We start from the raw sequence: 13,439 nt of genomic DNA, 5'->3' as shown, positions 1-13,439 counted from the left end.
GAAGACCTTAGTTCTGTCTATATAGTACATGAGGGCCCTCTTTACATCTAGTGTATGGAGCATTCTCTCTGCGACATTCTGTGGATTTTGAAAGAAGACAGGCAGTTCAATAGTTTGATTCATGTGGAACTGCGATATTACTTTAGGCATGAATTTGGGGTTGGTACGTAGTACGACCCTGTTTGCGTGAACCTGTATGAATGGCTCTTGAATGGTTAGTGCCTGGAGTTCACTAACTCTTCTTAACGAAGTGATTGCCACTAGGAAAGCTACTTTCCAGGTGAGGAATTGAATCTCACATGAGTGGAGAGGTTCGAAGGGTGGACCCATCAGTCGGGTGAGGACCAAGTTGAGGTTCCACACCGGTGCTGGTGGGTGTCTTGGGGGAATTACTCGTTTGAGTCCCTCCAAGAAAGCTTTGATGGCAGGCACTCTGAATAAGGAGAGGTGCTGCCTGTTCTGGAGATAGGCTGCTATTGCGGTCAAATGGATACGTATTGAGGTGTATGCCAGATTGCATCGGTATAGGTGTAAGAGGTAACAGATTATATTTTGAATGGATGCGTCTAGCGGGTTAATGTCATTGTTGTTGCAATAAATGACAAACCTCTTCCATTTAGCTGCATAGCAAGCTCTGGTAGTGGGTCTCCTGGCCTCCTTAATGAGCTCCATACAGTCAGGTGGCAGGTTTAGGTAGCCAAACTCTAGGACTTCAGGAGCCAGATTGCCAGGTTCAGCTGTTGCGGATCTGGGTGCTGAATTTCTCCCTGGTTCTGCGTCAAAAGCGCGGGTTTGATCCGCAGCCTTCGATGCGGCACCACGGAAAGTTCCAGAAAGGTTGTGTACCATGGCTGGCGTGCCCATGTTGGAGCAACCAGGATGAGTGTCATTGAGTGCTGTCGCAGTTTGCGTGCCACCAGCGGTATCAATGGAGCTGGGGGAAAAGCGTACGCAAATCTGCCGGACCAGTTCATCCATATCGCATTGCCCTGCGACTGTGGATGTGGGAACCTGGCGGCAAAGCTTTGTCATTTTGCGTTTTCGCTTGTCGCGAATAGGTCTATCTCTGGATGACCCCACTGCTGGAAGTACGGTTGGAGTACTGATGGGTGTAACTCCCACTCGTGCATCTGGTGGCTGTGTCTGCTGAGCAGATCCGCCATCTGGTTGTCCTTGCCTGGGAGGTGTTCCGCCATGAGGAATATGTTCCTCTGAATGGCCCACTTCCACATGCTCTGAGCCAGATGAGACAACTGTGGAGAGTGTGTTCCTCCCTGTTTCTGTATGTAGTACATGGCAGTCATGTTGTCCGTCCGGATCAACAGGACCTTGTTGCACAGATGTACTTTGAATGCCTTCATGGCCAGGAAGATTGCCAACAGTTCCAGAAGGTTGATGTGCATCTTCTTTTGTTGTGTTGTCCATAGTCCCTGCACTGTGTAATTGAGTACATGAGCTCCCCATCCCTGGAGAGACGCGTCCGCTGTCAGTATTATTTGTGGAACAGGCTCTTGGAACGGTCGGCCTTTGCAAAGGTTTTGTGGATTCCACCAATGCAGAGTTGTATGCCCGACCGCTCACCAACACTAGGTCTTTTAATTGCCCGTGAGCCTGATGCAATTGACGTGCTAAGCACTCCTGAAGCGGGCGCATATGTAGTCTCGCGTGTGGGACTATGAAAATGCAGGAGGCCATCATGCCTATCAACTGCATGAACACTTGCGCAGGAAGGGAGTGTTGGGGTTTGAATTTGGAAATCAGCATTTGCATGCTGTTGATCCTCACTAAATTTGGCTGAGCTGTGGCTGCCAGAGTGTCTATGGTCGCACCTAGGTACTGTTGTACGTGTGCGGGTTGGAGATGTGATTTTGGGTAATTTAGTGAGAATCCCAGACTGTGAAGAAGCTGAATGGTGCGGGACATGTGGCTGGCACATTGCTGGGCTGACTTTGCCTGAACAAGCCAGTCGTCCAGGTAAGGGTAGACGTGAACGTGTTGCCTCCGTAGATGTGCAGCCACGGTAGCTAGGCACTTTGTGAAAACTCTGGGTGCTGTTGTCACTCCGAAGGGTAGGACTTTGAATTGATAGTGCTGACCCTGAATGGTGAACCGGAGATATTTTCTGTGTGATGGGTGTATGGGTATGTGGAAATACGCATCTTTGAGGTCTAGCGTGGCTAGGAAATCTCCCTGTCTGAGGAGCGGGAGAACCTGCTGCAGGGTGAGCATGTGAAAATGCTCTGAGAGAATGTATTAGTTGAGGGGTCTCAGGTCTAGGATAGGTCTGAGTGACCCGTCCTTTTTTGGTATTAAGAAGTACAGAGAGTACACCCCTGTTCCCTGCTGGTGTACGGGCACGACCTCTATTGCGCCTTTTTGCAGCATACTTAGCGCTTCCTGCTGTAATAACGCTAAGTGCTCTGAGGACATAGGACGGTGCCTTGGCGGTATGGTGGGTGGAGTGGAGGTTAATTCGAGACAGTAACCGTGTTGGATAACATCTTTGACCCACCTGTCTGTGGTGATGGAATTCCACGTGGACAGGAACCGCTGAAGTCTCCCCCCGACAGGTGTTATGTGGTCGGGGGGAAGGGAGAGGGCGTCACTGTTTGTTCTTAGGGGAGGACCTGGTATTGCCGTAACCGCGTCCTCTGCCCTTGGTGCTGGAGCCACGATATCCACCTCGGGTGTTTTTTTTGTAGGAACTCTGTGTGCCCCCTTTATTGTAGGTTTGCTGTGCCCCTTGTCCTCTACCTGCACCTCTATTTCCGGGGCGACGAAAGGAGCCACTACGAAATGTCTGCGTTTGCAGAGCCCCCATTGACTTCGCAGTGTCCGTGTCTTTTTTTATCTTTTCTAAGGTGGCGTCAACCTCCGGTCCAAATAAGTAGTCGGGGTTGACCGGTTGATTGAGGATGTTATTTTGGACCTCAGGTTTGAATCTGGAGATTCGTAACCAGGCGTGTCGTCGTAGCATGACGCTGGTGTTTATTGCCCTTGCAGCAGTGTCTGCAGCATCTAGTGCACACTTGATGAATGCGTTTGTGAGCAGTTGTCCCTCCCTGATGAGGAGCTCCGCTGCCTCTTTGTACTCGTCTGGTAGGTGTTGGAGTAGGGACTCTAGCGTGTCATAGTGTGAGCGGTCGTAGCGAGCTAGGAGGGCCTGTGTATTGGCGATGCGCCATATGTTTGCTGCCTGGGCTGCAATCCGTTTGCCGGAGGTCTCTAGAACCTTGGACTGTTTGTCCGGGGGAGGAGCATCACCAGTTGTCTGCGAGTGTGCCCGTTTGCGAGCATTGGCAACCACAATGGAGTCCAGAGGCAATTGGCTCCTAATGTACGTGGGGTCCCCAGGTGCGGGTTTGTATTTTTTCTCGATCCTGGGGTTTATTACCCGTGCCCTGGTGGTCTCTTTGAAAATGTCCTTTGCTGGCTTGAGGACACCTTTTAACATGGGCAGAGTTTTTACAGTCCTCTCGGAGGATGCGAAAGTGTCCACCAAGAAATCATCCTCGATTGTGTTGAGTGGAGTTGCACTCCATGATTGGCTGCGGCCCGTTCAATGAGGGCGTTGAATGCAGCAGTGTCCTCTGTGGGGGTAGTTTTTGCGCCATAAAGTTGTGTGTCCTGTGTATCCAGAGCGGCACCTGGCTCTACGGGGTCATCCCAGACCTGATCAGGGTCTTGCTGGCCCTCAGGGTCCATGTCTTCGGGGTATGTGGCGTCGTCACCCATGTAGTCCTCCACTGCATCCGTGTCGGAGTGCGTTGGAGAGAATGATGGATCTGTGTAAGAGGTGTGGATGCGTTCATAAAGAACTGGTTCCGATTCCGCCGGCATTTTTTGTTTTAGCGGGATCCTATAAGAGTCCAAAGCGTGCCCTGAAGTGATCTTCCGCTTTCGGAGCATAAGCCTGCCGGTGTCGGCGTCGATGAAGTGGGACGGCCATGTCCCAGTAGTCGAGTGTTCGGTAGATGGGGACCTTGTCTGGGTAACGCGGGTTCTGATTTCGAACATCTTCGGCGCCGTGGATGGCGGCAAACCAAAGGTGATGTTGGCCGGTGCCGAAGGTGCCTTCTGTGCCCGTTTTGGTTCGGAGCCCGACGAGGTCTGGAGGGCTGCCTTTTCCCTGATGCGTTGCAAGGACGCTGCCACTTGTTGCACCTGGAACGCCGACGGTTCTTTGGCGCCGAGAGGTTCCGTCGAGGCAGGTGTGGACTTCTTCGAAGTCACCGGGTCATCGAGCCGAGGAGGGGTAGTAGCAGTCGATGGCGTCGATGAATGTACCTTAGTAGGTGCCTTCGAGGTGGATAGCGATGCAGTGGCCATTTTCACCTTGATGGCTGGTGCCGATTGCTTCGGTGCCGGGGGCCTTGGCGCTTTGACGGTACCGATGGATTTTCTTTTTGGGTCGGCGCCGACATCGGCTGCAGCGAGTTCGGCACCGAAGTCCCTTTTGGTGCAGTCGGAGCCGACGGGTTTGGCTGGCGTCGAAGGTGTGGTGGTCCTCGAGCCGACCAGTGTCAGTTTCACTTTCGGTTTCTGTTGAACCGGTGCGATGATTGGTTTCGGTTTCGTGGTAGGGAAACCAGTCTTTTTAGGTAACAATGGCTCTCGCTGAACGTCCGTGGCCGGGCCAGAGGGCGGGGCCGAGGAACTGCGGGATTGGTCTTGGGTAAGGCCCGAAGGCGATCCCTCGACCGGAGCCGTCGACGGACTCACTGGGATATCCTCCATTTGGACGGGTAGGCCTTGCTCCTCACCGGCGCTACCTTCTTCGGCCTCTAAGGCCTCGTCGTAGTCTCCTACCTCATCGTCGGCTTCTTCCCTGTGAAAAAGCTCTTCATCGACATCTTCCGATCGGGAACCGTGTTCGGAAGTGGGGCTGGAGGGTGTATTTTCCACGCTTTCGACATCTTCGTCCTCGGTGCTGAAGATGTTGGTCGGGGCCGGTGCCGCTTGCTGCGCTTCCAGTCGCGCGGCTCGTCGATTCCGTAGAGTCTTCTTGGATCGGAATCGGGCACAGGCCATGCATTTCGATTCGTCATGATCCGGTGAGAGACATTTGTTACACACCGGGTGGACGTCGATATGGGGGTATTTGGCGTGGCAAACAGGACACCGCTTGAATGGGGTCCTCGATTCCATCGTCGAAGTTCGGTCGATGGTCGGATTTAATGGATCCGAAAAGTTGTTAAATTCGCTAAACAAGCCTGTAAACTGTCGATACCGATCGGGAACAGTACCGTCGAAAACTAAAGGCCTTTTGGCCTAAAACTAGATTTTCCTAACTTGAGTCAAGATAAGCACATCCGAACCCAATGGCGGAAAAAAACAATCTTAGGATGGAGAGGATGCCCATGAGCACTGTAGTCCAGGGGAGGAGTCACCTATCTCAGGATACTTCGAAGACTCTTCCAGGACAAGAACGTGCAAACATCCGGACCCAACACTAGGCGGCGATCTATGCACAGATATGAATTCAGCAGCCCACATGCCTCGAACCTATTATTCCTTGCGAGAGCAAAAAGGGGACACCCCCCCCCCCCCTCCTAGTTTGAGGACCATATGGAATGGGGGAACGAGCTGGGAGTCAGGCTCTCTTCTGATTACCATGGCTTCGTACTTGGTAGGAACCTCTCTTTCTTCCTGAAGACGTCCAGTAAGTTTTCCTCCGATTTCGAATAAAGGATTATCCCTGATCATACCAAGACTGTCTTTGAGGATAATAAAGGCATCCTTGAACTACATACAGGTCAAATCCGGTGAAATTTTGTGATCTGTGTGAGCTATGAAAAGTAGATGTCCCAAATCTGAGATACTGCAACAGCCCTAATGCCTTTGATGCATCAGTGTACGTTTTAAGGCCTTGCAAAGCATCAACATGTGTACCAAAAAAAAGTTATTCCATCAAAAGGTTTGTCTAAGATTCTTGATTGGACATCAGTATGGAAGGCTGTGGATTTTAACCAGCCTTGCCTCATCAGCACAGTCCCTCCTGCCCACTGGTGAAAATCTGTATTTGAAGCATCCATCGCCACGTCAATAATGAAAGAAGAGGTTAGTTCTCCTTTCTTTAAAATAGCTCTTGTCATTTCCCCTCTTATCTTCAGGAATAAGATCCAGTAATGGAGCTATGTCATGTCACATCTGGCTATCATAAGGACCTAGAATCGCCAGGGCATTGGCAGTCTTAATTGAATTTGCTGCCATAGGGGCAATACTCAGTCCCAGATTGTCAATTCTTTTGCTAACGTTGTCTGGAGGACTGGATGACGATGTATTGGAGTCTTGGTTCATCTCTGAGCCGCTAAAGCAATTACTGAATCTGGTCTAGAATGACCAGTGAGGAAAGCCGGAGGAGAATCCAGACTTTGTATTTCATTCATTTTAGACAGAATAAAGAATAGATCTAGATTTAAAGTATTTCCGAGGTTCCGCCTTAAAGACGTAAAGAAAACATGGTTGATCTACGGAGGTAATCGGTAGGTTACATTTCTTGGCAGCTCTTTCAATCAAGGTATGAAATTGAGAGATCATCCGTAGCATTTTTTAAATTGGCCCATTACCACTTGGGACCATAAAATCTCAGCCATTATCATCCCCTCCATCACTGTCTGGTGGTAGTCAACCTTCCTCTCCTATATTAGAATAGGAAGAACAATTAGGGTAAACCTCTACGTCTATGATCCCCTTGGTGTTGGAGGTGATGTTAGCGGTGATGACTGCCTAGGAGTTGAAACAGGTAAAGGAGCAGGTTGAGGAGGTGGGAGGGTGAGAGCAATAAGCAAGCCCATTTTAGTACTATTAGATGGTTGCTGCAGTAATAACTTAGAGCCTGGTTTAAGATCTTGGCAGATGGGTTACTCGGTCATAATGGCCTTTGTGGCAAAGAAACCTGTACGCCAAGATCTAAATCAGGCCCTCAGTAAAAGTATCCATCATTTGTTGCAACGTTGATAAGAAGGCCATTGGCACTTGGACCACATGTGGTTCTTTATATCTAGGTAGTTTTGCATTAAACCCATTTGAATGCTTCCAAACTTGAACTCCTGCTGACACATTCACTGTAGAATTCCTTATTGTCCACTGCGTCCTCTTCTCTAACAATGGATCTTTTATATATTCACATGCTTGAATCTTTACTCATCATCAGGATGGGAATCCAGGTTTACCAGCCTGACACAGAATGAGTCAAAAGTGAATGTATAAAAGATACCAACTTTGAAGAACTGGTGTTACAGGTAAGTAACTAATTTCTTCAATATCGGAGACATAGCTCACATCCAATTGCTTTGGGCTCTAAGCTGTCAACGTAGGCATAATCACTAGCCACTTCCTTCTGGTCTGGCCGTAAAAATTGTACTGAAGCCACATCCGTGACCCTCAAAGGTGAAGAAACATTTCCTCCTATGTTTTTTATTGACTGCGTGGCTCCCAATGATGATTTAGTCCACAGTATGGTAGTCGTCAGTATGGTCAACGTCGACGGCATGCTTGATGCCGATAGTGTTGTTGACGGCATGCTTGACGCCAACTGTGTCGTCGACAGTATCTTCATCATACGCGATGGAGTTATAATCTTTGACGCCAACGGTCTAGTCGTTGACAAGGCTATCTTTGAAGACTTATGTTTTTTGTCTTGTCTTTCAAACGAATACTTTACACTAACATGATTTTCGAAGTTGTATCCCTCAATTACACAGTACACCAAACAGTATGTATAGCCTTCTCAGTAGTGCTGGATGTTAAGCCCTCCTCCTCGGTCAGGTTGGATTCCAATCCGTTCCAAACTTCCATTTCAGATTTGATGCATCCAAACAGCTAATAAGTATGATTGGATGCCACTTACCACCTCTCCCATCAGCAGTGCTCTATTTCGAACACCTGCAGGCTACTGCAGACATCCTCTACCCCCTTCCCAATTTTCCAGCATCCCATTCACAAACCCCATGCAACAGAGCGGATTCCCACAGTCTCACACTCCTGGACTACAGCCTCATTAGAAAAGCAGATTCCATAGTGCTTTCCCTTCTTCAGGAGGGCTGCGAAAAACACCATCACTACTCACTGAACAAGAGCCAATCATACACCTGCCTCCCACAGATTTCACCCTATGACGGACATGGCTGCATCACACCTTCTTGGGAGGGTTGAATCACATTTCCTTACTGAACAGTCCTCAAAGGACTTGATAGACAAATCCCTTTAACACCAACCTTTATGAAAATGTGTTCCTACAAGATCTGCCTTATGTTAGACAGGGCTGTGTACTTCGCCATTCCGGTCTCAGAAATTCCCCTCTTCGCCTCCAGCTTGTAAAGTTTGCACCTTGCAAAGCTTGCACCTTATCCTCAACTGTCTCTCAGACTGGATTCAAAACTCTCCCATCCACCCCTTAGCAAGGCGTGCGCACAAAGTCCCTACTTGCCTCTCATCACAACCCCTTTCTGCAGATTTGTACTCCCCTCTTTTCTCTAATGAAACAAATCCAAACTCATCTCCTTAATGGTAGATCATTTCTAAAAACCTGGCACCTTTCTCACTCCAAAGCAGGATTTACTATATTTCCCTTTAAGGCTGGATCCACCCCTTTAGCTTTCCAATTTTGATCTGATAAGTTCACTCTACAGGACAACACCTCAACTGCCCTTAATGCAGAGGTGCAGCATAAATATCCACCCAGTACATTTGCCTCAGCCCATTCTCACTAATAGGTGTATCCTCAGCCATAGCTCCTGCTCTAATTCTGTTACATCAACAGATCAGTATTAAATACAGATCAGACCAGCACGTGTCTAAGAAAAGCTCTTTCTAGACTAAGAAGGGAATAGCTAAGGTAGTGCTGATAGCCAGGGGGTTAAAATACAACAACGAGTGGACAAGAGAAAAAAGCATTGACCTCTGGTGTTTTAAGTCTGTAATACTTCAAAAGCTGAACATATCAAATCAAGGCATTGTCTGACATATGTGAGTCAGCTGGCTCTTACCAAAGTCTGTATCCACAGCGTCTGTTCCTTCACCTCCACTCTTTATACCGTTTACCTCACTGACAGTTTTAGAAATGCTCCCACTATTGTACTTTCCTCCTGGATTAAGAGCGCAGGCTTTGGCGATGGAAGTGACCAAGTACTCATCATCTGCATTACGCCAGCCCCACCAGCTAATCTCCGGTTGGCTGCACCGGGCAATCACAGCCCCATTCTTCTGATGTCTATTAGGGGAGAGGTGAAAAGATAGCAACAAATAATACAAAAAACTCTAGTCATATTTAACACCGCTACTAAAAACACATTAATCAAAATGTTCTACTAACATGTTTAAGGAAGTTGATGTAGTAGGAGCTCCCCAACATTTCCAATATATTTAACATCGAAGGGCAGATTAGAACCTACATTTAAAACTTGAATGTGCCACTCTGTAAACACCTGTCAAGATCTTCAGTTTACCAGCTGTAATTTTCCAAAAGGTTCACATGCAATAGACATTAAATATTTTATTCTAGACAAAGGAACAATAAGTAATACATATGTGCTGGAAGCCCTTTCTTCTTAAGGTACAAAACGTATACAACTTCAAGAGTATCAAAGCTGCACATAAATAAAAATGCCAATGGTTGGGTTTGAGGAAAGTGGTGTATTATATGGTGTGGTTGTGCGACCTCACTGTGTAAAACACTCACAATACTGTCTTGGGACCAGTCAGGGTCATTTGGTAAACTGTATTTCAACCTTGGGTAGCTGTGGCTTCGAGCCGTCAGGCTTAAACAAAGGATCAACTGCAAAGCATTTAAAAGTACCAAAACAACTGAATAAGAAGTCACATAACAAAAATATTCAACACTAATTTATAACACATTGGCAAAGCCAATAGGTCTCGCCTATGAGAGCTACTAGATATGGCAATGTTTTGTAGCCATGCTGTACAGCAGCACAGATGCTTTGCAGTGTGGCTAAAACAAATTTAAAAAAGTACTATGATGCAGCCAAGGCTAATGCACTCTTTTTTATTATTATTTTTAGCCATGCTGCACAGCAACTCAACTGCTATACAGCATGGCTACAAATCATTGCCAGGGTGGGTAATGCCCATGCTGTACAGCATAAACAAAAAGGCAATGGCAGAGCCAATAGTATCAAAGGTAACACCTATTGGCTTTGCCAAAGCTTATTAGTTACACTCCACATGCGTGAAAAAGAAAATAATTAGGACATACGGCGAAAAAAATCCTATGGCAAAGAAAGCAATTGCATCAATTGAGTGGTCCTAATGCAAGGGATACATGATGATGGAGATGCTGAGGATGTTTTGCAGTGAACGGGGGAGGGGGGTGAGAGGGGCGGGTACTCCTCAGTCCATGGCCTTGCTAGGGTAACTTTGGACATGTTGGGGGGCAGGGGGCGATATCCCTCAAATTTATGGTGGATCTAGCACAAGTCCATGTACTACTGGTCTCCATTCACAACAAGACTAGTGATTTCCTTTAGTGGAGGTGGGTGTCTTTGGACGACCAAACTGCACTCAGACGACTCTCGCAGGTCAAAAAGAATCGGGTGCAACTTTTGAGCATCAGGACTCAGCTTCCCAGGCTGCACGTCAGCAGTCAAGTGATTGTGGCTACTAACCAGCCAAGACGGGCTTCTTCAGCTTTTGTGACCTGGTTGCAGGAAGTCAGCCAACTGACTCTTGGAGTTCACCTCTTCTGTCTGGGGCTCAGGGATGACTTTCTCAAGCAGAGCACCAAAGGTACAGTCCTCTCTTTGCTAGCCCAGGTGCAGCAGATGGAGTCAAGTCTTTGGTTCAGCCTCTCTTTGCCAGGTCCAGGGAACAGCAGGGTAGTCCTTCGGTTCTCTCTCCAATGCAGATGTGATTATGCCCAGAAAGTGCCCTTTGGGAATGCGGCGGTTACTAGTCAAAGGGCTACTAGGCCCCTTCCCACCTGGTGACTTCATGTGGTGTGGTATCTAACAATCCCAGAATGCAATATTCTGCCACTCCCAAGAAGGCAGAACCCCTCTATCGGTGTGTGGAGCCTGGGAACCCGCCCTAGAGATGTTGCTACCTGAGGGTTACACACCCACAGGAAAATTGCTTTGTCAACTGTTTTCCCCTCTCTGTCCCCATGTCAACCTGCCTTTCAGAACAAAAGAGCAGCCCCTATTGTGTCTACCAGTTGCCCCTCAAAGTTAGATTTGCCTTTGAAATGCACCTTTTGGGCTATCACCCAGTTTGGCTTTCCAGGTAGAAACAGATTCACACCTCTTCCCGTGGCAGGTCTTCGTTGTTCCATCCTGGGAGTCGTTCACACACTTCTCACCATGAGGGCAGAAAGCAGTCTTGTGGCTAATAACTGTAAATGACCACCGGAAACTTGGGCAACAGGGTGGCAACTTTCTAAAGTTACCTTTTACTTTAAAGTTTTGACTTAAGCATTAGGTCAGTTTAATGGCTTGATTCTTTTGATGCCTTAAGTACCCTTTTTAGTAGTCTCATACAGAATTTAGCATGGCTGAGTTGTTAGCGGGTAACCCTGCAAGCCCCAATGGGGCTACTAGCCTTACTCACAGTAACAGTGGCAATTTAGGGTTTTTACTGTCAGAACATGAAAATAACATGGTCTGCTTCTTAATATACTGCACTCTGCCTTAGAACTTGATTGGCCTACTTGAGAGGTGGCATATAATAAAAAGGGAGGCTTTGGGCTTTAGGCTTTAAAATTAATTTGAATGGCAAAGTCGCGTTAGCAACGTAAAACTGCTCTACCAGTGAGCTATAGCAGCCTGGGAGTCATGCTTTTGCTTTGTCACACTTGGGATTGCATAACTAGGGACTGCATTCCACAAGAGAATTATTTTTTTTTATTAAACTTTTCATTATATTTGCATTTAAGGCACAAACAAGTTAGGTACATTATCCATATATTGCTAGACATTACATTTTTCATGTTGGATGTTGTGTCACTTGGTGCTCTAGCTTCACAGATGCCCCGACAACAGACAACCCTCCCCCATTACAATTCCAGTTCCTCCTCGTTTTCAGTATCTGATTCCCCCTCCGCTCTTATGTCTGGTGGTTCACAAATGTATCCCCTGTATTTATTCCAGGGGCCCCATATCTTGTTCCATTTCCTCGGGCAGCCACGGTTGACAAACACTGTTTTTTCGGCCACCATGACAACATCCAGATCTCCTCACCAGGCGGCAAGCGACGGTGTCTCTCTCGCACCCCATTTTTGCGCAATGTTGCGCTTCGCCACCATTATCCCCATTGTTGCCCATTCCTGTGCTGGGCGTGTAAGATCATTCGGCTCCCATATATTTAGTATACATCTCCTGGGTTCGGGAGTCAACGACACCTCCACCGTCTGTGATATGGTCCTCATCACTTGCACCCAAAAGTCCGTTATTTTGGGACATTCCCACAGAGTATGAAAAAAGGTACCTTCCTCCCCACAGTGCCTCAGGCTGTACGGGTGTGGTGCCGACCCTATTGTGTGAAGGAGATATCTGGTGTAGTAAGTTCTATGCAAAATTTTAGGTTGCACCAATTTAAGTCTTGAAGGTATCCCCACCTCCCGCGGTGAAGCCAGTGCCTCCCGCCATTCAAAGTCGTCGAATTCACCGACATCGTGGGACCATTTTCCCCTGAGTGCCACGTGGGGGCTGGTAAATTGTTCATTAACTTTCGGTATGTAAAAGAGGTGGCCCGCCTATACATGCAGTCTGTCAACAGCCTATCCTCTAGGGGGGGGGTGGGGGGGGTTACGGACGCCTCAGGGACCTCGGTACCGGGTGGTAGGGCCGCATGCAGCGCATGTCTGATCTGCAAGTATCTGCAGTTTTCAGAGGGCGTCAGGTCATATTGCGCCCGGAGGTGCTCAAACGTGGCGATTCCTCCTTTGTGCCACATATCACCCACCGTCGACATCCCAATTACGCCCCACTTGTCAAAGCCCTTGCAGCGTCCCAGGCCACCTAGCCGCTGTGTTACCCACAGAGGGGTAAGCTGGGTTATCTTTCCAGTCCATCCCATTTTAGCATGCGCTTCATGCCATATGCAGACCGTCTGCCCCGTTGGTCCGAGTAATGCCAGCGTGCGTTTCTTATTATAGAGCGCGGACATCATACCTCCCTCTCCGAGCCCGTGTCTATCTGCCATATAAGCGGTATTCGTCTGAAGCATGAACCCATTGATTGATGACTTTCAAATGCGCCGCCCAGTCATACAATTGTATGTCCGGCAGTGCGATGCCCCCATCGTACAACCCCTTGGTGAGTTTGCGCTGTGCAATGCGCGCAGGCTTGTTCACCCACAGTAGCCCCGAGACCTGAGCCGCGATGTGTTTAAAATAGGCGGCTGGCACGGAGTATGGTGTATTTTCGAGTGCATATAGAAACCGAGGCAGCGCCATCATCTTAAAAAGCGCTGTCTTCCCCAAT

General features: G+C 48.1%; 1 protein-coding gene across 3 annotated transcripts in view; it reads right to left on the bottom strand.

Annotated features, from left to right (window-relative positions):
* The window catches only part of MTMR4 (myotubularin related protein 4), a 651,646-nt gene that overhangs the window by 339,162 nt on the left and 299,045 nt on the right, over positions 1–13,439 (bottom strand). For all 3 annotated transcript variants that reach the window (XM_085649730.1, XM_085649731.1, XM_085649732.1), the window contains one exon: positions 8,991–9,214. In XM_085649730.1, the coding sequence (XP_085505856.1) occupies positions 8,991–9,214 (224 nt within the window). The remainder of the gene's footprint in view (positions 1–8,990; positions 9,215–13,439) is intronic.

Source organism: Triturus cristatus, chromosome 3_2, assembly GCF_964204655.1.
Source record: "Triturus cristatus chromosome 3_2, aTriCri1.1, whole genome shotgun sequence".
Classification (NCBI taxonomy): Eukaryota; Metazoa; Chordata; class Amphibia; order Caudata; family Salamandridae; genus Triturus; species Triturus cristatus.
The sequence above is the reverse complement of the archived record's forward strand: the minus strand, read 5'-3'. Positions and strand labels throughout refer to the sequence as shown.